Source organism: Ammospiza nelsoni, chromosome 3 (genome assembly GCF_027579445.1).
Source record: "Ammospiza nelsoni isolate bAmmNel1 chromosome 3, bAmmNel1.pri, whole genome shotgun sequence".
NCBI lineage: Eukaryota > Metazoa > Chordata > Aves > Passeriformes > Passerellidae > Ammospiza > Ammospiza nelsoni.
The window spans coordinates 88,173,053-88,200,899 of NC_080635.1; the positions used below are offsets into that span (position 1 = coordinate 88,173,053).

General features: G+C 39.4%; 1 protein-coding gene across 1 annotated transcript in view; it reads left to right on the top strand.

The window, feature by feature from the left end:
* Positions 1-2,447: 2,447 nt before the first annotated feature.
* Positions 2,448-27,847, top strand: part of AGPAT5 (1-acylglycerol-3-phosphate O-acyltransferase 5) — a 53,694-nt gene continuing 28,294 nt past the window's right edge. Inside the window, exons 1-4 of the mRNA XM_059467591.1 lie at positions 2,448-2,883; positions 17,492-17,561; positions 17,770-17,885; positions 23,030-23,119. Coding sequence (XP_059323574.1) covers positions 2,665-2,883; positions 17,492-17,561; positions 17,770-17,885; positions 23,030-23,119 — 495 coding nt within the window. The 5' untranslated portion in view covers positions 2,448-2,664. The remainder of the gene's footprint in view (positions 2,884-17,491; positions 17,562-17,769; positions 17,886-23,029; positions 23,120-27,847) is intronic.

Below are 27,847 nucleotides of genomic sequence, written 5' to 3' on the forward strand. Positions count from 1 at the left end.
GAACTTGTAAGACCATACTCAGGCCACTGTGCTCACTGTTTGGGTTTACCTGACCCTACACAAACACATATTGAGTCTGCTAACCGCAATCAGCTTTCTGCACAGACTGATGATGGCCGTGGATCGTATTATGCACTGCTTAGCTCCCCACATGACATGCACTTCATAGCAAGCCCAAGCTCCCAGCCAAAGTCCCTGACTCTAGGAATTCAGGAATTATTTGGATCTAGATCTTTGGCCTTAATATCTGTGTCTCTTTTATCAACATTATCTCATTTAACAACAGAACTGATACCAGTACATCATCTTCCAGGATATTGAAGATAAGACCATCTGTAAAGGTTTAAATTTTAAAGCTCAAGGGAGACTGATTTGTATCTGATGTATCTGATGTTATCTGGCTTTGCTTAGTCTGTTGACAATTGCAGTGAGTAGGTGATGGAATTGTGAAACATGGGTTTGTGAGTAGCAAAAGGGGAAACTCCCTTAACGTTCAGAGCTGGCACTTATCGACGCAGTTTGTGGTTCCTTCTAGAGGCAGTTACAGATATTTTTCACTATCAGATTAACGTCTGGTTTTTTTCCCAGAGCTTGGTGAGCTTGGCCACTTTAGGTGTGGCAACCGCCAGCAGAACAACCTGACACTAGAATAATCAGGTTCATACCAAATAATTATGTTCACAAAAAAATAGACTGAGCACCTTATAGATGGCTCACTAATGCTTTTCCCCCAAAATTTCAGAGGGGAAACATTGTTTATTCTTTTAAATATCGAGTTTGTTATATCTAAGAAAATAAAAACAGGTTTGAAGTCTTAATATCTGAACTGAGGAGTACTAATTGCTCTAAATTGGGTGATTTTTCTTGTTCCACCTGAAAGTAAAATGCTCAGAGAGCATTTTGGTCAAAGGAGGTGTAATTGGGGCCTAAGCTTTCATAGGACTTAGAAATTACAAATTATAGCAAATATCATAACATTCTTCTTATTTTCCTCTGAAGTCTATAAGGTGAAAGACTGGTACTGAAATTCCCATGGCACAATTCAGAGGGATCTGCAATAAAAAGCAACTGTGAATCAAGAAAAGCAAGGACTTGGTGGCAGTGTCCCAGATCTCATCACGGTGGTATATTTGTTTTTTGAATGGAAAAGTTTGAGTTTCATTCAGTTGCAGACATTACAACCCTATATTACAACACCATACTGATATAATTACACTAGTAAATCAAGCCCTAAGCCCAAGTACGTGGACTCTGTACCTTTTATGTAACTAAGATGGTATCTATATGTCAGATAATATATACTTCACAAAGAGAGAAAATACATTAAAAGATCCTGTAGAAAATATCTATTTAAGAAAAGCAGAAAAAAAATGTGTGAACATGGGCATGTGTGTGTGGTATGGCATGGTAAAAGATTAAGAGTTCTGAAAAAGCATAAAGTGGAAGGAAAAAACAAATTCAAACAGTAACAAAAAATGCACCAAGGAAAATACAGGCCATCTTTGTAATATGATGAAAAACATACAAAGGAATAAAAATGAAACATTTTAAAACTGGTAAAGACAACTTTTGTACCTAAGACTAATGAACTGAAGGATGCCATTTTCAATGCACACTAAAAACCAGCTAGCAGGAGGTCAACAACAGCAAAGGACAAAGCTTGTCCCAGTTAAAACCTGGCAAAGGAAGCAGATCTCAGCAGAACGTATTGCGCACCCACTCCTTTCAAAACAGTGAGAGCTCCACAAGCTTCAGGATAGAACTTATTTTTTAGAGACAAGGAATAAGCACTTCACCACAGACTAGAGCTCAATAAGCAATTTCTTCTGGGAAGGTTATTAGACTGTTTTCAGCAAGACTTCTTGCATTTTCTTCAAAAGCAGATGGTGCCTCCGGCTTCTGCTGCCAACAGGGTACTGGGGGGCAGAGGCCGAGGGTGCGAGAAGAGAGGCGAGGCCGGCAGCTGCCTGCTAGTGCGGGGCACGTGAAATGCCTCCTAAACCCGAGCATCGCTGCCTGGAGCTGGCAAAGGCAGAGCTGCGCTGCACTGCTCCACTTTGGGCTCACAGGCCGAAAGTGCGAGGGTGGGGAGGGGGCGGGGGACGGCCAGGGGAAAGGACTAAATTTTCTTCTAACCTATGCTAAGATATAATTGATACAAACTAAGCTCATCAGTTATAAACACGTGTGTCTCGTTTTGCACGGAGCCGAGCAGCCCGCCCCCACTGCTGCCGGTTCTGCATGAGGAGCGATGGGGATGCGGCCGGGACGGGGCGGGGGACGCACATAGGGCCGGTGCCACAGAGCGGGTGTCCCAGACCGGGGGCTGCTCGTGGGGCCCGGCCCGGGCCCGGCCCGGCGCCAGCGCGGCCCCTCCCGCCCGCCCGGAAGCGCCGGGCCCGGGGCCGCCTTCCTGCGGCGCGGCTCCGCCTCCGCCGGGCAAGATGGTGGCGGCAGCGGCGCTGCGGGAGCCGTGAGCCGGTGCCCCTCACGCCGCGCTCTCTCCCCGTCCCTCCCGGCCGCGGTCGCCGCCGCCGCTGCTGCTTCGCGGGCGCCTGGCGGGTGTGCCCGGCGCGGCGGGCGATGCGGGCGGCGGGGCTGCGGGGCTGTGTGTGAGCGCGCCGCCCATGTGGGTGTCCCGGTGAGGCCGGGGGCAGCGGGAAGATGCTGCTGTCGCTGGTGCTGCACACCTACTCCATGCGCTACGTGCTGCCCGCCGCCGTCATGATGGGCACGGCGCCCACCTACATGCTGGCCTGGGGCGCCTGGCGCTTGCTCTCCGCCGTGCTGCCCGCCCGCTTCTACCGCGAGGTGGATGACCGGCTGTACACCATCTACCAGAGCATGGTTCTCTTCTTCTTCGAGAACTACACGGGCGTGCAGGTGAGCCGGGCAGGGCAGGGGGGCTCCGGCGGTCCGGGGAGCGGCCGGCCGTGGTGCCGGCTCTGGGCTCGTCCCTCGGGCCGGCCGCCGTGGGGCCCGCGGGCAGGTGCGGCCGTGGCCTGGGCCCGGCACCGCAGAGGATCCGCCTCGTTCCGCAGCCGCCGCTGCTCCTCTGGTGATGCTTTTCACGGAGTGTTGGTGTTGTGTTCGTTTTGCAGGTCGGGAAACGGAAGAGATGCGACACCGGTCGTGCTCTACCAGCACTTGAATGGCAGCCGCCTTTGCACACTTTGAACCCCTGTGGCCTGTGCTGCACATCTGTAGCATTAAATTGGCAGCAGATGAGAAAGCTGTCGTCAGCTATAATTGTACATAATACAAGTACAAGGTTTTAATAAATAGATCGCTTAATCTCTCCGTTAGTACAGATTTTTAGTTTTCGTGCAGTCTGCCTCATGTCACTCTTTGGCCCTTAAATTTTGGATCAGTCATGGATTGTGATTATTCAGAATCTAAGTTTCAGGTTAATAAGTTGAAATTGGAGGCCTCTCTTGTATGATCAGAGGGGTATTTGCATTCAGATGATAATACCTCACAAAGTGCTCAGTGTTTGAGAGGTTTTTTGTAATTTGTCTGTAATTTGGAAATTAGGCAAGGAGATTTTTAATTCTACATGTTAAAAAGTAATAAATGACAGGCACTTCCTGTGTCTAAACATGACCTTCAAAATTTTTTTTATATATAGAAGGCTGTTTGAGGATAGTGTCAGGTTTAGGTGCTTGAGAGCAAGGAATAGCAATATATGTTGACAGACAGAGCTCGTACAAATAAGGACTTCTCATATTCGTGGCTAAGGCCTTTTTCCACTCTGTAATGAAGCATTTCTTTCGGAATCAGGCTGGATCTCCCCTAGTTTCCCCTCTTGAGTGCAGTTGTAGGCCTTGCTGTACTGACTCTTGGGAAACCCTCTAAGCCAGCTAAAGATACAAGAGTTGCAGTTTGACATCAGAGTAAATAGAGCGGATACAAAATTAAACAAGATCTTCTTTTGGTGGTAATTTTTGATTCAGCTTGTAATTTATGTAGCTTCACCTTACCTCTTGTCCAAATAAGCTAATTTGTGTTGTGTTTGATATACTAAAAAAAAAAAAAAAAAAGGAGAAGGAGCAGTAGTTCACAGGTACTTACAGTTTTAGCTGCCTTCTCTTTTATGTAGTGTCTCTAGTGCAGATACTTTAATGTGTAGTAACACACTTTGGTCATTAAGTGCTGAAAGTAGTAGTACAGAAGTTTAACTTGACCTATTCCAAGAATGAGAGCCAAAAATCAGTGTACAAATTGTAATGGAAAAGCTGCTCAAGCTGCTTACAACTGCTGTGCAGACAGTACCAAACGCTTAGAATTTTTAAAAGGAACGATTATCCAAAAAATGCCTGTGATATTAAAGAAAGGAAAATGCTAACCAAAAGAAACAGCAAGGCAGCCATCATCTGTTGGCCTGTTTTATTGCACTGATAAACTTCATACAAACAGAAAAATGGTGATGATCGATTATAGGCCACTAACAGGAGATCGATTAGGAGAATATTGAAATAGAGATGCTTTGTCACAGTAAGCAACAAATAATGATAAGAAACTGTGGAGGAGGAGGCATGTGTCATATGATAAATAAAATAGTAACCATGACTGGAAGGCAAATAAAAGCTTGGAAAATACAATACATGTGTAGAGAGGTAAGAGCTATAACCTTTAAAATCCATGTGTCATTTAACTGGAAGATAGTCCCCACTTGTTTAAGGGAGAGAAACAGGGTGTCCTTTTAGACCAACTTTAGTGAATGCTGCACGTGTTTTAACTTGAAACTCACAGTGGAAAGTTAACCATGTGCCTGAGTGTGTGAGATTGGGATGGTAACCTGAGACCTACTGTGGATGGGCTGTCTTCAGGCATGTAATTAGATGCAGAAGTATGGCATCATTAAACTTAATTCCAGTAAACCAGCAAAAAATAGTAGCTTCATAAAGGCAGCTGTAGGGCTCTACCAGCACTAAGGCGCCATAAGAGCCATGGGAGGGAGGAATTCTGCATCTCTTTCAAATCTATTAATTTATTCAATCAATTGAAGAGTGTTGGGATGTTTAATTTTGTACCTGAATAAATAGGAGACAACCTCATCCATCAGAATACTGGAACTTGTAGTCTCACTCAAGTCATTAGGATTCTACAGATGCTTAAGTGACTTTTTGTTAACACTGTTGCTTTAAAATGCCTTTAATGTTATGTACTGTTTAGCATTCTTTGGTTTTACACTTAAGGTATTTGTGGTTTTTCAATACAAGAACATGCTAAACCAGTTGTGGATATTTGAAGTGTCTGATCTTAAAATAATTTTCCAAAATTCCCAGTAATGTGAGTGGGTATTAATAAGGTAGAGTTGGTTATGAACATAAACATGGCTGACTATATTTTTGATTCAAATACTAGTCTATTGTGATATTTTTTTCTATTTATTTATTGTCAAAAGGTGATGTTTCTCTCTATCATTTGCTGTTAATCAATTAAGCTTCTAAATCTGTCTCACAGCTGCATGCACAAGTGTATTTTTCTTCTTTTCTTTGTTCTTGACTTGAAAGTTCTTAGCCAATTCTTTAAAAACAAAAACTGTAGTTCATGCTAGGAAGGCTTTTTATCTTTATAGCAAGCTCTTCTGTTTTGAAATGTGACTAAGTAAGGTGATAACCTGATCTGCATGATAGAAAATCTTGAAATATTAGTCTTTCTCTTTTTCTTAAGTATTTGACTTGAGATATAAAATAATTCCAGAGCTATAATTGCTGTGAGCTCTAGGTCCTAGAGAGTGGCTTATGAAGTGACTGTAAAAGTTTTTTACTTGGTAAGTAAAAAAGTATTTAGTTGTAAATACTTTCTCTTTTTAAATTTTGGTTAGACTCTTTTTTTCTATTGAAACAATTTTGTTTTACAAAGCTTGAGAGAACTCAAGCTTCCTTGGCATCAGTTTAGGTTTTCCAATAATATTAGAATTCATTAACGAATTGCCAAAAATAGTCCTTTTTGCTGACTGTCATGCAAGAGTTGGCAGCAGAAGACTGAAGAACCAGTACTGAGAGTACAAAAAGCAACAACAACATCCCAGTGCTGTGAGGTAAACTTGACAAAGCCAGTGTGACTATAAAGTGAAACCCTATAATGCTGTGTAAATTTGTCAGTGCAATTGCAGTTTAGCGGGCATCCATGAATTCTATTAAGCAGCTGTAAATATTTTTAATTAATTAATTGTGGCATTGTGACAGTGCTCCTCAACAATCTCTTGGATTATATACTCAGAGTAATGAAATGTATAGAAGTGGTATTGGAAAGTGGCACAGAGAGCACGTCCCTGCTTTGGCCCTGTGTTACTTCTCACCTGTCCTGCTGTAAGATGCAGGTGCCCTACAGTACTGTTTTCTAGGAGGAATATTGTATAAAGTGAAAAGGATTCCATGTTAAGAGAGTCTCAGAGAGCAAAGGATGTTAATTTTATCAGTGATGGGTTAGAGCAGTTCCTGGTACAAGCAGGTACAATTCATGCACTTTGAAGGACTTCCATCTGCAGGTGCTAGATGGTTTGGCCCCAGGTTTCTGAATCATCAAGTAGCTGATGAACTGTGGTTTTTGTACTACTTTTCTCTTTACTGTGTCAGGGAAGTCTGGTCTCTTCCATTTCAAACAGACTATAAACAGTTGAGTCTTGCCATAGAATGTGAAAACCAGGATGCTGCAAATGTGTGTGTGATTAGAATGGTTGAAAGGCTGAAAGGACTGGTAATTGAATATGATGAATGCTCTCATCTCTCTCTGACCCTGAGCATCTTATCCCAATTGCTGTCAGGGTAATGAAATTAATGCCTATTGTGTTTGTGAACATGTTTCAGATCAGATGAGAACTAAATGTTCTTCAACTTTTTTTGTTGTAATTGTGTTTGATATTTTGTACTGAATGCTGGTGAAGAAATAATCACTCAGACTGCTTCCTAAAGGATCATTTTCATCTGAAAGGTTTTGACAATTGAATGAAATCCATAATTGAATTAATGCTCAAGGATTTTGTTCAGTACTTGTGTCAGCTGTGTTCCCTACCCCCACTTCCCGATTAATAGAAGTTTTTGGAAGCGGTGTCTTTATAAAGACATAATGAAATTCTGGTCTTCATTGTCTTTACAGGGCTCTGGAAAGGCTGTAAGAATCAAATAATACCTTAGTGTTGTTTAGTAGAGCTAAACAATTATTTTATAAAATACAAGAGATGCTTGTTTAACAGTGTGAAGTGCTTCCTGGATTGATATTGAAGCTTGGACTTGCTGTGTTTCAATAGGGTTGAAAACTACTTAGGTTCAGAGCAAACTAAAACTTTGTAGAGCAAATGTACTGCAGAACTCTTGACAGTACTTTCCAGTGGAGTAGAGCCTGGGATATTTTTCATATCTTGGCTTCCTAGGAAATATGTGAGGAGAGCTTGGTGTCTGAGATTGGGATGCATGCTTAGTCTTGAAGCTGTTGACCAGTTTGCAGTGCAAGTGAGTGTCTGTGCCCATCTCCGTTCCCAGGACAGTGACCTTCCCAGGCAAGATAATCTTTACTTACTTCTTGCTTTTCCTTTTGAAGCTGTTCAGCTGCCCAGCAGGTAATTCTTGAGGGCCCAAGGTAGAAGTGGGAAGGCAAGAGGTAGTGCAAGTTTGACAGCCAAGTTGCAGCATACAAGGAGGTGCTTTGGTTGCTGTTGGTGGGGTAGTTTGTCTTTTCTCAGGAACCTGGTTCTTCCCTTTCTGCACTGGGGGAGACATCACAACCAGGTTCATCATAGCAGGGTGAAGGTTTGGTTTCTGACTGCTTCCTGTCAGTAGATGTGAGTGACAGGGTTTGGCTCCTCTTTAGATGAGGACCCATTTCCCAGGCAAATGCCATAACCAGAAAGTCCAAAGGAAACAGAACTTTTCACCCTTCTTCAGTTGTGTTTGGAAGGAAAGTGCTGGCAGTTGCATTTTGGCATGGGCCTGGGTATACGAGCCTGCTCTTGAGTTTCCTGAGCTCTCCTGCCTGTGTGGCAGCTCAGGAGTGGGAGGATTCTGGAATGGTGTGGGAGCTGAGCAGGAATGTGCAGAGCTGCCATCAAGGCAAACCTCTAAGCTCAGGTTGGAGCTGAGCAGCCTCTGAGGGCTCGAGCTTTCCTCGTTCATGTAGCTTGTGACAGTAACCCCAGTTAGTACCTGGTTACATTGCTGCTTTGTGAAACAGTGTTAGCTCTTGTGAGGTGTGTTGAGAGATTAAAATAATCATGCTTGTAACTTAATTGCGATGGTGGAAATAGTGAAGTAAAGGTCTTGGGGAAGTGATAGAAATGTGGGGACTTGTGCAATGCAAAGACTGGAAAGAAGTTAGGAGAAGGTAGGGAAGCGTATCATGTTTGTGTGATAAATTTTTGAAAGAAGCCCAGTGAAATTTTTCTGCTGTGATGAAATTTTTCTGGCTCCATTGAGAAGGTTTACCCTGCTTCATTTCATTAGAGATTTCAGTGTACAGCTGTCTCCAGGCATATATGTCTTTTGTAGTACGCAGCTAAGTTCTCTGTGTTATTAGAACAAAAATTAAGTGATACCTGCTAAGCCTGAGGGATGCAGCTTTCAAATTGAGATGCATGCCTAATTTTAGACTCTTACATTCAACTGTGGTATGAGGTAGCAAAAATAGATTAGGTGTGTTAACTTTGTGCTCTTTCTGTTTTAGATATTGCAAACCAAATATTTGCATATATCTTCATTTTTATCCTGTGCCTTTGACTATAGATCTGAAGGTGAAAGTGGTGTCCTTCAGGACTCTTGTTCAACAATATACCATCGAGAGTTCCAGTCTGTTGCAGATCTGGCTTTGGGGCAATCTGGAAAGAATTTAGTATGGAGAGGCTCTGCATTCAGTGCTGGTCCTGATCATCCTCCACTTACTGCCTGATATATGAAAATAAAATAAATAAAATCTGAGGTCTAGTTAGCATTTTTAGAAATCAAGTATCAGCTACCTGAACCAAAACTGCTGTTTGGGTTCATAAACTAGTAGCTTTGTGTAGAGATTTGCCTAGCATGTGTTTCATAAATGGCAAGTCACAACTGAATCTGAATTTTATAGAGTCTTATCTGTCTCAGTCCACAACTTAAAATATAGGTGTTTACATTTTAAGTTAGCTGCATGTACTTATGAAAATATTGGAGAGTATGTGTCAGGTAGGAAAAGCTAAGGAGTCCATGGACAAGTTTGAATGCTCTTACAAATTCAGATTCCAAGTATTTGACCAGTAAATTTTGCAATCTTATGGTTTGGTTTTAAAATTTTCCATTTAAATATACTTTTTTAAAATATCTTAAGATTTTTGGTATGTGGATTTTTCATTACAATTTGTGCTTAGTGTAATTTTTTACATTAATAAATAAAAGAGATATTTATTGCTAATTTTTTAGCCAGCATTAGTTTTATACACTATACTCTTTTTGTGTTTAACTCTGTTCTGGTAGATGCTGGGCTGTGGAGTTTTACAGTGCTCTTCCATGCCCTTTTCTTCTGCTTACATAATATGGCCAGGTACTTTATGTAAGGATGATTGTTAATTTAGATGGTTTTTCTCCTGGTACTCTACCATCAGACCCTGTTCTTGCCAACAGAAGATTCTGTTCATTGTTAAACATTTGTGTGCACTTCTTTCAAATTTTTTGCCGTAGGCTTGCAGGTGGGGTATTCTTTTTTCAGTTTTAGTTGTGTTAGATAAAGTTGGCTCAGATGTCAGGGATTTTGACATTACAGTTATGAGGAAGCAGATCTTCTCAGGGGGAAAATACTCTTTAATCTCTTTTCTGTCAGTTTGAACCCTATGAAGGGATTTGGTATAAAAAGCCAGGGAAATTATTTTCTTTTGTTCATTTCTTTTCTGTCACATACTACTTGTCATCTTCTCTGTTACAACTAGATCTTCTGTGGGAGTAGGAAATAGCGTTTATGCTAGTTTGATTTTTTTAAATGTAAAATAAACTATACATGATTTGGTAAAATTTTGTATTTTAGTTCATGACTAGATATAAAAAAATACGAGTTTGGATTGCTTTGAACTGATTGTGGTAGTTGAAATAATTTTACCTGGCAAATTTACAGATTGACTAGAAGAATTACTTTGTTCCATTTCATAGGGCTGCATGGGAATCTGGGGGCATGCATGTTTTTTTTGAGTAAGCAAACAGTGCATAGTTCTGAGCAAGCTGCAGGTGAACCGGCTCATTCGCACACTGTGCTGGTGAGCAGATAGATGAGAGTGATTTTAATGTGACGATTTTTGAGGCTGATCAGTTCGCTGTGTTCAGTTCTGGAGGCAGAATTGTTGCAGATATCTCCCTACATCTTCTTATGCTCTGTAGTGATCTCTTTGCCTTACTGTGAAAGTCCAGAGTGCTTAAATTCTAAATACCTGCTGATGATGTGTGGAGAAGCTTTCAGAAATCCTATTTCACAATCACAAGCAGAGGCTAGAGAGGTTTCATCACCATCCTCATTCATATCGACTCGCTGAGAGCTTCCCAGCAGCTTTCAGTCTCTACTTGCTACAAACACTTGTAACAATATTACAAATAGAGATGCAAACAACTTCTCCGTGAAATCCAAGGCATTTAAAAGCCAAGTTCCTGTTACAAAGAGCTGTGGCTGGAGGAAACACTGCAAACTGCTACAAGGTTTCCTGCTCTTGTGTGGTGGGCAAAGGGTATTTCCAGAGTGAGCTTAAAGGGATGTTACATATTTTCCACTACAGAAGGTAATAAAGTAAACAATGGCTACATGTATGTGAGTTGCTTTTGCCCTTCTTTTAAGGAAATTACTGAAATGTGCGTGAGGAAGTCTCCAGAGATGCAAAAAGCTTATAAAGGAGACTTTCTCTTATTGAAACAGGTGCAATACTTACTTCCACTCTTGTACTAGAAGCCATGTTCAGGTTTTATATAATGCCGAAATGCCAAATGTTCGGAAAAACACTCCTGTTGAAATCTCATCATGCAAATAATTACCTTTCAGATATGTCTGAAGTATATGCAGTTATTATTTTTAAAATTTCATTACTGGTGATTTATGATGAAATTTAGGTACTCTAATTTTGATTTTTCCCAGATGGTCACTGATTGTAATGGTGGATTTGTGCCATTGAACTGCACTGTAATCAAAAGCAAATAATTTGGAGAAAGAACTGTAAATTATTTGGGCACTGAAAATAGGATTTTTTCAGACTTTAGATGTCAGAATCTTAAAATCATAGCAAATCTTGGGGCATTATCAAGACTGGAACTGTTATCAAGACTGGAACATTTAAGATACACAGATGCTTTTTAAAAATTTTGTTAAGGATTCATCTGAGAGCTAAGGAGTACAGAGGACAATTATCTTTAATTGAGCTCATAATCTGTAAAGCCTTTACAGTCAGCATCAGAACAAAGTGACTTTTATGCATGTATCTAGTACATGGAATGAAGTATAACCAAACACTCATAGAAGTTTGTCAATTTATACCATAAGGCTAAAAACTAGTATGAAAATAAGAATGTACAGGCTTCATATATAATATAGTTCTATTTCATCTAAATAGGTTGTTATTATAGTTTTCGTACAAAAAGGAAATTAAATGACAAGAAGTGTATTTTCTAAAGTTCTGTGCTCTCTGATTGAATCAAATCACAAATGTATTTTTAAAAAATTGAATTACATTACATATAGGAATCTTTTCAATATTCTCCAGAGATTAATCTCTTAGTAAGGTTTTTTCCCACTGAACCCCAGCAAAATACATAGCTGCAGAATGTTTGAATGAACTCTGCTTCAATAAAATGGATTGCTTTGTGATTTTATGGCTTGCTGCTGAGCTTGCTAGAGCTGTCTGAGCAGCAGACTTCAGACTTGTGCAATTCTGTGTTGAGCAGATAGTCCCTAAAGAGGTTATGACATGTAACAATAGTATGATCGTTACCTTAGAGCTATGTGTCCTAAAGGTTTTTTTAGAAAATTTATAAACTTTTTTTTTCAGATCTAGAAAAAATGCAACTAATAACATCAAAGTCCTTCCTCTTCTGTTCTATTCGTATTCCTTATGCTGTAGGCAAGTGAAACCTGTATCTGTTAAATGTGAATAAAAGTGCTCCTTTGTCTTCCGTGAAGAAATATAAGCATTTAAAATTCTTATAGTAAGACATCTGAAAACTTAAGAAATGTGTCAGCCCCAAGTAGAGATTCCCTATCTGTGTCCTGTCTTGAGCCTGCTTCTAGTCAAACAGTGTAAATAGATTCTATGGTGTGAGGTGCTTTCTCTGGGAGCTCAAAGGACTTGAGACACGAGACAGGTTTTTGATGGCTGCAGAGGTCGGCTTGCACGGGTACGTGCTAGTTGGTTTGGTGGTTTGTCATGCAAGCTCCACCCTTTCGCCAGAAAATTGTATCCAGAGTTTGTAAGAAACAGATGAGAAATACGTTTTAGGATACTATTTATTTTAGTAGATGTGTTGTATAGTGCCCAGCTAACAGAGATGCTCTCGGCCCATGCAGTCCCCATTAGTAATTGTGAAGAAATAGTGAAGTGGAGAGAGGTGCATTTTGTGAGGATAGTACAGCTGAGTAGGAAGTCTGTGTGGTCCTTTTTAAGTGTTGATGTCTTAACTCGTTCTCCAGAAGAGGGGTGGAATATTCTTCCCCTGATATCCTGCTTTTATCCCTCTTCCCAGTTTCTCTTGCCTGTGCTTGAAGCTGATGTTTTTCCTTAACACAGTGCTTTGCTTTCACAAAGTGCTCCAGTGAACGTAAGTTTTGTTGAAGTAGCAGCAAAGATGGGGACATCATTCTTTAATTCACATCTGGTATCTTTGAATAGAGAAGGGAGGAGGATTAAGAAGTCTGGGGAACCAAGACTGAGTGTGCTGGTGGACTGATAGACACCAGATGAGTTGGCCCAAGTTTTTACCAGCAATAACCAGTTGTATTGCCTTAATGTTGCTGAAGCAGAAGTCACACTATCAGAAGATCTGCTTGCAGATCAGCCTCTAACTGCTCCCATTATGAGCCACATCCAATTACAATATTAAGTTAATCTCTTTGCTAGGACTTTGATGTGATCACAAATTGACCAGCAGATCTTCTGATAGTATGATTACTTTTACCTACAGTTATTTTTGCCATGACAGTGTTTACTGAGCTAATACTGCTAACATGTGATGAAATCATCTATTTAATTTTCTTTGGTATGTCAAGATTTCATAAGCAAGAAATAAAATTCTTAACTCTAAATTAGGAGTGTCCACTTTGTTTCAGTGAAAACGTGTGCATATTATGGGTTATTCGGGTGTGGCTGCCATGCAGGACTGTTCCATATTGCTACATGAGCTACCACAATTAGCACAGCCATAGTTAAGTATGTTGCACTGGAAAAAGCAGTCTGGTAGGGAAGCTGAACCTGGTGTCACCAGATCCCCCAGGAGCTCCCATTTGCATGCCTAGATCAGCCTATCACTGAATCAGTACATTCTCCCAGCAGAACTACTTGTCATTTCCTGCTAATTCATCAAAGCTTCACCTGGACAGGACACCCTGAGGTGTGTCTTGTGGCTGCTGAGCCTGTGAACAGCTTGGTGTGTGGCATCCATGGAAGCTGGTTACCAGCCTTCCCACAGAAGGGATCCAATAGCATCCAGTTTCCTGTATTTGAGACCTCACTGTATTGAGTTTGACAGTGCTACTGTGTAAACAGAGGTGAAAGGCCCACATTAACTATATTACCCATTACTGCAGACTGGACTGCTAAGCAACCAAAACCTGGCTAAAAGCACACATTTCAGTGTTGTGTACACAAGTAATGTTTGCAGTGTTAGACTGTACATCTGCATTTTAAACACTTTCCCTTAAATTTCTACTTACTTTGGCTTGCTGTGTTGCTCTCCCTATTGACTTGTTTTCTTTGCTTGACTTCATTGTGCCTTTTTTTTTTTTTAACAGCAGATTCTATTCTAAATGAACAGGTTCCTCACTTGCTTCATTGTGGCTGGCAGGGCACTTTTCATTTCATTAAGCTGATAGATAGGTAGAATATATGTATACTGTAGTGTCTGGACAGCCATGCATGAAATATGTGAAACACTATACTAAAATTCAAATTGCCTCCCAAGCATGTCCTGCCTGTCCTGTGCTGTTTCCCTGGCACTGGCTGCAGGGGCAAGACCAGCCCTGCTGATGCTGTGCGCATCCTGGGAGCAGCGCTGCTCCTCTGAGGAGGGCTGGGAGTCTTTATGCCACTCAGATGTCTTCAGGTTACATCCAAAGGGGCTTGAATAAAGGTGGGCACTGTGGATTCCTGTTTCTGCCCTGCTGTCCCGGGTGAGTCACTCAAGTGCTGCCTTAGAGCACAGTGCTTGAGGCACCAAGGTATGGGTTTGATCCCCATATGGACATTCACTAAAGAGGTGGACTCGAGGATCCCTGTGGGTCCCTTCCAACTCAGAATATCCTGATTTTGTAATTCACTGTGGCCCCCAAACATCTGCACCAGCAAAATGAGAAAGAGTTAGGAGGCTGCACAGCCTTTACAGCAAGGAATTCTGCAAAGTTAGCTAAGAAAAACAGCAGGGAGTCCAAGGTTGTCTGGAGGCCATGAAGAAGAGTACTGTATTGTTTCCTTCTGCATCTATAATATACATGAGGTGCTCTGGTTTACCTGAACACATCAGAGGGCCAGAAATTGGAGTCTTGTCCTGAGTAGATTATTCTGCTTATACACAGGCAGGTTAATTCCTCAGACACCATCTCAAAGGGAAAAGGACATTCTGTAGGATTCAAAGCTCTTAACTGTTGCCATTCAGTTGTGTATGGTGAATATTTTCAGAAGCCTGATAAAGCAAAAATGCTATGGTCTCAGAGGGAGAGCTGCGTGGGTGCCCAGAGTAGGTGTCTCCTGGGACTGCAGGCTGGAAGCTGCCATTCTTAGCTACTTGTAGTAACAGTTGTAAGTTTGTTTCTCAGTTCTTTAACTGAGAGTGTCTAAGGTGAATGGCTGTTTGCTGGCCTTTGATGAACTGTGTAAGCCTTCCCTGGAGATCTGTGAGATGGGCGGTGCTGAAGTGGATGATGCTGCAGATAAAGCTGGTGCATCCTCTTAGGCTGAGCCATCTGAGCAAGCAACATAGAGCTTTCAGATTTTCTCATTCTTACCTTTGCTTTGAAATGAAACATCCAGTTTTTGTGCATTTAATGAGAACTAATATAAATGAGACTTTTTATTTTTCTTTTTTAGTTCTGTACAACAGTTTGGCTGTGTGTTTTATCATGAGTAAAAGATTTTGGTCCATTACATGTAAACACATCTAACCCTTAGGGTAAGCCATAATGTTGTGCATAGGAGTTGTTTACAGGAACAGTGAGTGGGTGTTCCTCTGAGGTTAAAAAGTGAACTAGATCCAATCTTACTGAAATAAAAAATTACGCAGATTAACTGTTATATTTGGCAGACACCAGCAAATATATATTTTTTTATGGGAATGATCCTTTATATTTGTTTTTACCCATGCAATAATCCAAAGCTAGTGCTTTAAATTGTGGGTCTGATTGCACTGAGATTTTGACTTGGTACATTAAAATGGAAATATTTACAAGTTGAAGTTATAAATTGTGTATTTCAAATCCTTTTTCTTGTGTGGGGCAGCTCTTGGGGTTAAGTTTTGTTTTATTCTTGTTCTTATTTTTTCTCTACATTTTAGAAAAGCTCAAATAACATTCAAGACCTTCTGGTTTAATGATTTGTTGTATTGGGCCTTCTCTCTTACTCTAAAATTCTCTTTGCCAGAAACTGCATAGTGGAGTCTTAACTTGAAATTAAAGAAAACAGAATTTATGGACATTGTGCATAACAGTGCTAGGAAAGCGTACACTTGTAAAATGAAGTTTTAACTCTATAAGTGAGAGTAGGAAGATTTATTTCAGAGGAATTTGTGCACCTGAACTGTAAGGTCAACCCTTAGACTGCTACCTTGCTCTAAACTGTGAGTGGTACCTAGTGTCAGCAGTAAAGTTATAAATTCTGGTACTTCAATGAGAAGGCTACTCCTATAGCAGAATCTTGTTCAAATTTCAAATCTTGTTCAAATTTCTCAGATACTGTTCAGAATATACTTGTCAACTAACTTGTTACAGGTATTGTTCAGTTAGAATTTATTGTGCATGCCTTTTTCATTTTTGGAAAAAAATATCTCAAGTTATATCCTCTTTTACTCTATGTTGAATGATCTCTTGTTCACATATTAACTGAGTATCGCAGTTTGCCAATATCTGATTTTGGCCTTCAAAACATAACTTGATCAACAGTGTGGTTGTATTTTCAAAGAAGAAACAGCAGGAATGTGAAACATATAGTGTTTTTGTGGGGTTTTTGCCTAGAGTTAACAATATGAGACATTAGCCCTGCAATATCACAGGCTACCTGAGAGATGCACAGAGTTTCCAGAGATATTGGTAGAGACCTCCTGTAAGGATCAATATGAGACTTGGCATACTAAGTTATGCCATTTAAGAGATCAACGTTAGTGCCCAGACTAGGGAAGTGATAAAAATAAGTGGGTAAACCTTCCATATAGCACTTTGCTTTTTTGGTAAATGGAATAATTTCAAAGTAGCATGTATGTCTGATACAACCAACTTCTAGAGACAAGGAGTGTGTCCACTGGCAGAACAAGGGTGAAAGCCTACCTAGAATGTACTGGTGAGAAAAACTATGCTTCATTTAGTAATGAAAATGTTTATTAAAGGTAATTGAATAGGTGAATTAGTTCTTCAGTTCAGAATTTAAATTATTTTCAAATATAAAATGAGAAATTAATTAATTGAATGAACCCATTTTAAAAGGGTGACCTAGATTCTAGCATCAGAATCTTGTTTTGTAGTCATGCTCTCAGAAGATTATTTCTCTAGTAGACCAGTACCTTTCAGGGGTGAGACACTACAAGGTTGAAGTGTGTCTTTAATGTAGCAGAGGAAAAACATATTAAAAAACCTGCTACTTGGAAGCCATAGACTAATTTAAAGGCACTCCTTAACCTCATGCTTTTTTTGTTCACTCTTGATGGTTAAAATAATGGCAAATGGTTGAGATTTTGTTCTTGATGTAATCCAGGAAAATTTACCATTTTAGGTTGAATGATGGCAGGTGTCTGGATAAAGCATGTCTTTTTCATTAGATGTGTAAATTAAATGAACTTCAATTATATTCATGTAGGGAGCTTGTGGCTGAAGGTCACATTCCATGGATCCAGTTCTGGGGCTATGGCACAAGAACAGAATAAGTTTCTTAAGCCATCCTTAATTGATATTTATAGCTTTGTTGATAAGACAGTTATCTGTGTGGTGGGTAATGATGTAGTGATAGGGTGTTTGTCTGTTAATGATGCTAACTTGCTGACAGTTTTTGTAGTAAAAAGCCTATTACTGCATTGGATCTCATCACTGCCTAATGCAATGAAAATAAATTATAAAGTAATACTGCATATTTTTTAATTTTTTTTAGGTAATTATCTACGGGGATTTGCCAAAAACTAAAGAAAATGTAATATATTTATCAAATCATCAGTGTACAGGTTTGTATTTCTTTTGCTTAACACTTTTATAGATTTTTAAAATCTGCTTGTCTGTTTACTGTGTCTCTTTCCAGGCTTGCCCTAACAAGCAAGAACTTCTAGTTCAGAAACCTTTAATGACATTTATACATACAACATGTACTTTTTGTTTCATCAGTGGCAATTAGGAGGTAATTTAGCTGATTGCTTTGGGATTTTGTCATTGCAGTTGACTGGATTATCGCGGACATGCTGGCAATCAGGCAGAACGCGCTCGGGCACGTCCGCTATGTCCTGAAGGATGGCTTAAAATGGCTTCCACTCTACGGGTGGTACTTTTCACAGGTGAGCCACTTCACTCTTTCCTTGCTGTTTGTGAGTCAAACATGCAAGATGTACTTTGTCCCTATTTTCCATGCATGCTGAGTTGACATTCAATTATTTGAACATGAAAGCAACTGGCTTCACTCAGTGTAGTTAGATGTGCATCAAAGTTGAGAAACAGTTACTAAAAATTCAGCTTATTTTTCTAAATGAATACTTATAATAGAATTGAAACTGTGGAGTCTATTAGGAGTATTTCAGAATATTCTAAATATTTCAGAATATTCTAAAACTTTGTTCTTTTTACAATCTAAAACTCCAGTTTGTAGTCATGCTCTCAGAAGGTTAGCAGGTGTAAACAGACTCATTTTTCTGTGTATCATGCTACAAATTGGAAGGAAATTGGCATTACTGTTTGATGTACTTCTTTATTTTTCAGTTGTTTAGGTTTTAGCACTATATAAAAGAGAAAATTTGGATTTTAATGTAGTGTGGAGGAAAGACAGATCCCACGTCCATGAAAATGTTGATAGTTATTTTGGACTTCAGTTAAGCAAAAACCTGAGTCTAACAGTATTCCTACCTTTTTCTTTCTTCTCTTTCTGCATAATATTCCTTTTGTTCCTTCTAGTCTGAGAGCTCAACCTGATGTGACTCAGTTTTATACAAATACTGAGAAACAGTGGGTCATGGTCACTAAGCAGCCAACATACTGAGTGGATATGATATGCAGTCTAAAATGGTGAAGACCAGTGTAGATGGCTTACTTCTCTAAAATCCCCTGTGAATTTGTCATGTCTGTTCTTTGCTTTTTCTGAAAGCAGAACTATTTCTATGTGAAACAAAATAAAATGTAGAGATGGATGGGTTTGGAAGTACTGTCCTTTTTCTAGGTGAGCAGAAATGGCTTTATGGTACTTATCTCAGGGTTTAGATGGGTGCTTAGCTATTAGAATAGAAATGGATAGAGTTTTGGGTAGTGGTTCCAAAGTGCTTGTTCAATAAGACTTCTCTCCTTTGTCTTTTGCATTTTCTCTTCATGTGTTCTCTGAATATTAATCTGCTTTCTGTCCCTCACCCCATTGCCCAGGCAAAAAAAATTAAGAAAAAAAACCAAACCAACCAAAACAAAACAACAAAACAAGCAAACAAAACCACAAAATCTCAACCAAAACAAAACCCCCCACATGCTTAGGAAAATATTTCTAATAGAATTAGACAGTTTGATTGAATTGACTGCCAGCCCTGTCCAACAGGCCAAGAAGGTGGAGAAGGTTGAGAAAAATATTATGTTAGGTATGTTTGGAACTATATTAATTTGTAATGGAGTGTATGAAGAGTAGGCAACTACAGGTGTATGTCCAAATAGGAGGATTTACTCTTTCCCTCATCTTTGCAGCACATCCAATGTCTTCAGCTTGATGGTTGAAAATCTTTGTTGTCTTTTGAATGAGCACTTTAGTGAGTAGGCTATAGATCTAGGCTGGAGCATGGGTGATTGCCATAGTTTCTGGTAAAATAGGTATGTTTTGAGAAGTGTATGCTGCAGAGAAAATGAGAAAACTGTTCACAATTTCTTTTTTGGTAGGTCTGCTGTCCCTGTCCCCTGAATAACTACAAACTGTCAGACCCTGTCATACCTCACTAAGGGTATGCATAAGGAGAAAATGGAATTCTCAATTGTCTAATGCTTGCCCTTAATGCTTTGTTACAATTTTTGTCCACCAAAGTGACTGATGTGCTGCGTGGAAATATTTTGGTCTTTGTCCTTGCCTTTAGTCATTACACTGGTGGTGATTTAAGTCTGCTTTAATTAAAATACAAACAGGATATATATTCCATTCACTATCACTAGATTTCCGGAAATTATTTTTTTCAAGATTTTGGAAAATTACTTTTGCTATGTGGAATATCCGGTGCTCAGTTTCCTGAGCTGTATATTGACTGTTAAAAGGAGGTTCCTGTGGAAATTAATCTGAATGTCACCTACATTTTTAATCAAAACATGTATATATTAAATATATATTTGAACTCCTCAAAAAAGAAAACTTCTGCAAGATTTAGTGGGGGGTGACTATGTATACATTTATATATATATATTTAAATCAGTGACACAATTGACAGGCAGTGGTGATGCATATATGGCTAAATGACCGAGACGGGATGCAGAAGGCCTGCAGTGCAAGCTAATAGGTATTTTTATTGTTTTTATCACACCAAACAGTGCAAAAACATAAAACACTTCCTGCCCTTCCTGTTGATGTTCTGTCGGTGATGTCACTTACACTCCACTAAAAGTTTCCAGAGCCACATAATTACGCCATGCTTACGGAATTCATATTCCCTTCCTCAGGTAAACATCCTGTTTGGAAATAAACGTGGTCTGGATGTCCAGAAGAGCAAAATTCAGGCACAAAGGAAGTATATTTGTAAACACAGTCCATTGTTGACTGAGAGAGGGGCTTTTAAAGTACAACGGAAAAAAATTATAACCTTAAAAAACAGTACTTCCAGAAATCTGTTTTGAAGAGCGTTCATATATTTGATCTCTTACTGAAAAGGAAATACAATACAAGTTGGGGAATTTGAGCTATATACAATCACATAACTAGCATTCTTTTTTGAGGCAGCTATCTAATAGCAAGGAAAGAAAAGAAACACTTAAATTAACCTATTATGTTCCAAGTCTGATTTATTAAGTAGAACTGTTTTCTTTTCCTAAAGCTGTCTTTATTATTTTTGGGTGGATCTGAAATATTTTTTTGCTCCTATCATTTGCTACCAATGCATCCCATCGCTCCTATTTGCTTATACTATCCAATTCATTCCCATTTATCTTATGCCCTTGATGAGGCTGGGATGTAATTTTGAAAAGTATTTTTGATACCCCACAATTTGCTTGACTTTCTAACATAGAGAATATATCTTTATCTTTACTGTTATCCAGCATCAGCTTGTCCACCCTTTTGGCTGTTCCTGAGTTTTAGCCACATATCCTGCCTCTCTTTAGCTTTGTACCCCTGAGCCATGGGGACCTGCCATAGTGGTGGAGTTGGAGTGAATGCAGGGAACGCTGATCTTGTGATACTTTGTCTGTTCTTATGTTACATGACTCTGTGCTCATTTACTTGAGAAGTGCAAATCTATTTCTGAGCATTAAAATGTCTGACATGCAACACCAGATCTATCTTTGGTGCCATGGTGTGTGTCTGTGACCAAAAAGTCCAATAGTAACTTCATTTGTCCAAGTTGACAAATCAAACAAGGAAAAGTTGGTTCAGTATTTTTCCAGTTTACTGCAGCTGATTAGTAATTTGATGGTAGGGGAATGCCTCAATTCCAGGTTTCACTTATTTATCAAGGCTTGACCTAGCTGAGCTCGCAGAGAATGATGACCTACCCATTACATGGAAGTCTTATATAGTAAATGAATTTTTTCTCATACCGAACTGAATTTGTCCCTTTGGAAGGGATGGCTGTGTTTGGTGTCAGAATACAGCTGTACTTAAGTCTGCTTCAGCTTCTGTTTCCCTTTAATTGTGTCAGATCTTGAAAAGGGTCTTACATGTGGAGTGTGGAGATAACATGAGGTTCTGTTTACTACACAGCTGCAGAAATGTTTTTCTGTTCATGGTGCTTTCTGTCTGAAACTGTTAAACTGCTTGTGAGATGGTCCCAACACCATGCCACAGCCAAGCTGGGGAATTCTGTTCATGGCTTTGGTCCCCTGCCAGTCACAGCAGCAGAGCTGAGTGTTAGAGCTGGCTAATTCACCTTGGGAGGGAACCACACATGATAAAGTTAAGACAGAATATTTGGTATGGAGTTAATGGGTCATTAGCTTTCTGTTCCCTGTCACTGCAGTCTTTGAAGAACAACTCAAAAGTCACATCAAACACCACTAGCTAAGCAGCCATCTCTCCACACCATGAAAAGCAAATGCTGAAAGCACTTTGCATGACCATCTCTTCTGCCCGCCTCCTTCTAACCCCTCCAATTTTATTCCTGTCCATGCCAGGGACACAGCTCTGCACACAGCCACCAGCCCTGTTTCTACCATGTACTGTATCTTTTCATGAGATCAGGTATTTGAGTGAGGCTCAGCTCTTAGTAGTTTTAATCTTGCTGTCATCTTTCTGTTAAGAGCATGCAAAACCATAAATGAACAGAAGTTGTCTGACAAATCCCAATACCAATTGTTATGATGAACAGAAAAGAGTATTACCAAGTTACGGAGTCACCATGAAAACAATGTACCTTAAACCTGAAATTCTGTTATTTGGAAGCTAATCATGTTTTTTCCAGACTTCATTGTATCAGTAGTTCATAGCTGGTGCATGTTTGTTTACATACTCTTTCTGTGTAGATAAAACAACGTGGTGGAAGAGGGAAATGATAGGGCAAATTTCTTTTTGTGTGTACTTTTACTGAAATTCTGTGATAAATTGTGTGCAACAAGTTATAAAATTAATCTCTTCCAGGACATAGTTTTACTTTTTATAATAATTTTCAGTAAAAATACTTCTACAGAATTCTTTGCTTTGTGAAGACTTTGGTTTACTTATTTAATTATTCTCTTGGTATATAACTTCTTTATTAAAAGTCTGGTTCTCTAGTAAAGTGCATGGAGGTTTTCAAAAACTACGCTGGTTACTTTTATGCTATTGATAAATTTTGTATGTAGAAGTATGATACTTGCATTCCCAGTATTTGCATTAGTTACTATTTAAGAGAGGGCACATAGAATTGAAAGCATTGACCTGTAAGTACTTACATGTGAGTAACTTCAGTTCTGTGATTTTCCCTTGATATACAAAAGGAAGCTGCATGTCAGTGTTGCCAGGAATAAACACCCTGGGGTCACTTCTAATGCCATCTTCTAATTCATTACTTAGCACCTTTAAACAAGACACTTCAAGTGTCTAATGCATTGGGGAGGGGGTTTATATCTGATTTTTATTTAAATGGATTTTGTGAGCTGAAGTATATGCAAATGTAAAATTAGTTCCACATGTTTTTGCGATAAGAGAAACTCTTGTAGGCAATTTGCAGCGTGAGTCATAAAGATGACTTGTCATTGTCTCTTGTTTGTTCTTCTGTCAGCTATTCTACATTAAACTACTTAAATATTTAATGCTTTTCCCTTTTTTTTTTCTCTCTGATAGCATGGAGGAGTCTATGTAAAAAGAAGCGCCAAATTCAATGAGAAGGAAATGAGAGAGAAGTTGCAGGCCCAGATGAAAGCTGAGACTCCAGTAAGCTTATACCTTCCTTCTCATTTCTTTGACTTTTTTAATGGCAAAGGCTTGTTGGAGAAAAGAGCCATGCTCGATATCCACAAACTACTAAGATGGTAATCATGGATTTGTTTTCTTTCTGTGTTTTTACAGTTACTTTCTGTGATTAGAGTGATACCTCTAATTAAACTGAGGAAAGTTTGACTGGTTCCTTATGATTGACAGCAGCTTTGTGGTCCTCTCTGTAGAGGACAAGGGGGGTCTGGACTTAGGACATGAACTATAGTACCTTCCTTGAGAAACCTCTATTTCAAAGGAGAAACCCTCTGTTTCAAAAGACAATATTTTGACTACTGTGTGCTTGTCAGAGACTGATACACTCGACTTCTAAAAGTCAAGAACCTTTCCTACCAAATGTTAATTAGTCATCACAATGATCAATCATTTTTAATGGCAATGACATCTTAGAATTCAATAACTTTGTCTGCTATGCCTGGAGGAGGGAAAAATACCGAAAACAAACTCTTGATAATTTTCTATTTGAAGAATGACTGTTACTGCCAAGTGACTTTTCTCATGACTCCCTGTATGGTTTGTGGCTCAGTGGTTAGAATTGCTGTACTTTGCTTCCATTACTTGCTGTGCATTAGATTTTTTTCTTCCTTTTTGGCAAGCTAAAAGAAAACAACTTAAGCAAGCCTTGATATAGAACAGTTAAACTTCCATTTTATTTAAAATTGTGTTATTAGGACTTAGACTCCCCATATTGTCAAAACTTTTATATCCTGAGACTTGGGTAAAAAGAATTCATGGGCTGTTTTGACATTCATAATAGTATTTTTTTTTCTTATTTGGAGATGGTGAGTTTGTTTGTGCATGTGCCTCTGTTGAAAAAGTAAATTGACCTTGTGCTTACTGAGGGGCTTAAATGAGTAGTGTCCCTATTTCAGACAGTGCTCAAACTCATTTTGTCTTCAGTTAAGATTTGATATTATCTTTTTGTGTTATAATTAAGAAAAGAAAGTTCCAATTGTTAGCATATAAGTTAGGCCAGAAATACATTACAACAACTAAACAGTATCTAATCAATGATGTCCATGGAGAAGATGGTCATGTTCAGTGGTGGCAACCTGCACCCTCATTAGCAGGGAGGGTTCTGGGATGTAAAGAGCTTGTGTTGCCTCATTATTTGCCATATGTCAGTGGTAAAGATTCTACTTGCTGTAAAACTTGGAGTGTAATGGAATAAGTGAAGGTTGCTTGCTTGCAGGATGTATGAAACATGCTTGTAGTCATCCCCCTAAGCAATTTTTTCCCCTGAAGAGTGCTGGTTAAGTTCATTTTAGTTAGTCTGGATGAAATAAGCCAGCAAGGTGTTTTCCTGCATAGGCCCATGGCTTTCTTGCTAGCTAAAAAGACAGGTTCTGCTTGAGTCTGGCTTTCTGCCTTCCCTCTGCATCCCCTAAAAAGCAGGAGTTTGTTGTTATTATAAGGTTTACATTGTGGTAAGAGTCTTAATTTGAAGTCTGTGTTGAATTAATCTCCTTTCGAAAAATGTGTATTTTTCTTTTAATACAATCTTGGGAAGATGTGCCTAGAAACTCTATCATTATGTCCTTGGAAACCTGTAAATGGTGTTCATCCTTGCTGCAGTGTGTCATTTTAGCATAGTTGGAATGTAAGGAGAGGTTTAAGCATAATGCTTTCCTTTAAAGATAAGAACTGATGTGGGTTCTGCTTTCCATGTGGTTAGTAAGTGAAATAAATCCAGAAGTCTTTGTGGAATCGTCTTTCTTCTCCCTCCTGAGTTGTGTGTAGATTGAAAGCCTATACCTAACCTATCAAAGTTAATGCCTAATAAATATGAGACCACTTGGGTATGCTTACTTTTTGCTGCTGTTTAGCTCTCTGGGAGTTTGGTGCTGTTGGAAATGAGCACAGAACCTGGACCTGGGTAGCAGGCAGCTGTTGCCATTTGTCTCATGTTATCAGGCATTGCAGTATAGAAGAGAAATAAGTATTGCAGAAATTAATTGTTTAAAATCTTTCAAAATCAGTCAAATGTATAGGGAGTGACACTTAAATTTACAAAACCAAAGTTGTTAAAAGCCTGTTTACTGAGGCAAATGTTTGCATCTGCAGGGGTAAAAGACACAGACCATTGAGCTGTCATTTGAGGGAAGACTAAACTTCTTTTAGCTGACTTTATCTGAGAATTTAAATGTAGATGCTCTTAAATGGCCTTTGACCTACAGTTACTACTGTGAGAAGAACATGATAACCTGTGTCCTTATTGCATTATTCATGCAGATCTGAAACTTAGCATGACATTTGCAAGCAACCATATTGCTTTTAAAATGAAGACATTTTGATCAAGTATGCCCTGAACTCATCAGCTTCATGCAAAAATAACTAATCTGTGACTCTGGAATTTTCATGCACTGTATGGTTCAGCTCAGGGTGGACTTTCCTCACTGTAGTGGGCAGCTGGTGTAGCTTAGTCATTCTGAGTGTACGTGGTGGAGTTCTTTCTTTAATGTGGTGCTAGAGATGAGCTGGCCTTTTAGCTGCTCAGGAAAGATTTATATACCAATAAAGAAGAGATGGACGGGAATCTGTGTTAAGGGTCACGTTGTTATTTACAGTTTCTCTCCACATGCAATTTAAACAAGAGAATCCAGATGATTAATGTTCAGTCTGTCTGGAGCCATCCCTTTTCCCATTAAGAAATTGAAGATGTGTAGGAAAACAGAACCAGTCTTCTGTTCTCCTTAGCATAGCAAGTTCTTTACTGCTTCTCTGTGTATCTTTTTTTTTTTTTAAAGGTATGACAAATACATTTGAGTTAAAACTGACAGGCAAACTAAGGCTGCCTCTTGGCCTCTTACATGCACAGTATAACTTGCTCAGTGCTCTGATATGCCTCCTTTTGTGTAGACAGCAGTGGACTGCATGATTCTCCTTGCTCGCCTTGTCTTGTGACTTGCACCCACCTGTCTGCTATAAGCAGCCCCTTCTCCTGCCCTCAGCTCTGCAGCTGGTCCATGCCTCTTCCCAGATGCAGCCCAGCAGTGTCAGACAGGCACAAAGCTGATAGCAGACTGAAACATTGCTGCACCTGTGTTTTCTTAGTGGGCGTCTTGAACTAATATATTTTCTTAGTTGTTTCTGGAAGTCACTTTGCTTTTCAAACTCTCATTGAATTATATGCTTAAATGGTGCATTGTTAGGACTTTTGTTGATAAAATTCACTCAAGATGTGATTTGGTTTAAAATTCCATAAAATTTGACTGATTGCTAACAAATTGCAATCATATGTCTTGTGAGAGCAGAGACTGTCACAGTGTTTAAAGAACTCTTTTGTGTTAATGTTGTTTTAATGTAAGCCATAGATGAATGTAAGCCCAATGAATGGGTATCCAGCTGTTACTTGATATGCTTAATCTACTTGATTTATAAAAAAAAGTTAACTCTTCTGAACAGCAAACTATTCAATTTGGTGACTGAAAATGTCACTTCTATTTTATTCATCATGCATCCAGAGTAGGAAATCTGTGTTCTGAGATGTGGGATTTAACCCTGTACAACCAATATTTAGCTGATTACTATGTGGTTTGGTTTTGTCATTCATTCAGTCCTAGAGTAATCATTGTCATATGAAGAAATGGTAATCAAACAATAAAAACATAGAGGTTTAATTAATACAACTCTTATGAGGCTTAATGTAATAATTTTGTGATATGATTACTAATTTGCAAATCCCCGACAACTATATAAATCACGGATGTCCTTGCCTGCTTCTTCCACATCACCTTTTGTATTTTGATCCAATTATACCAGATAGGCTTTCTCATACCATCTGCTTTTCAGTTACTGGTCTGAGTAGTAGTGTTTCTCATCCAATTCACCAGAAGCATACTTTCTAGGCAGTGGTCTAAAGGGATGCAGATATGAATCTGTTTAGCTGTCAGGATACAATAGCAGTAATAAGAATATTAAAATTAAGCAAGTGCATGCATTGTGTAAGACAATTTTGAATTTTATAAATTAAAACATTTGTTTTCCCTTTTTCACATGAGAGCAGCACAGTGAATGCAAGATACCTTTAGTCAGTAGTTACCACTTCTTCATGCCCTATTTTCTTCTACAGAGTAGCATATACTCACTCCAGGACGTTCTCCAAAGCCCTTGGCCACCTTTTCTTGCTGTATGTTTGTGGTTGTTCTGTATTCCAGGGACTTGTGTGTCACTTTGCTGCTTTCCCATGCTCCACCCACACCAACTCAATTTGTGGCGCTCTGATCTATCTCAGGGACTCCCTCAGCTGCCTTGTCCCCTCTCTGGGAGCACGAATCCCCCTTAATGCCATTGCCATTTCTGTTTGCCTGTGAGACCCTGACAGTGCTGGGGAAATGAAGCATTGCTGTTTGGGAGAATGCAGCTACCATCTTCCATTCATTACATTTGTGGCTTGTGGCACTGGGGACTCTTCAGGTAGCCCCTGATTGGCCAAATGCAAAAGACTTACATCTTTTTTGATTTTCTGGCTCCAACAAGAATCAGTAGGGTTCTACTAAATGAATCCTGATCCACTCCTTGAAACTTTCAAATTGATGAGATATACCAAGTTTATTGACACCCACCTGTTCCACAGATGGAATGAAATGCATACCTGAGCATAGGGACCTATTGCTTGGGTTAAATTTGGTGTCTCAGTGAATCAGGGACTGTGGTAATCCAAAACTG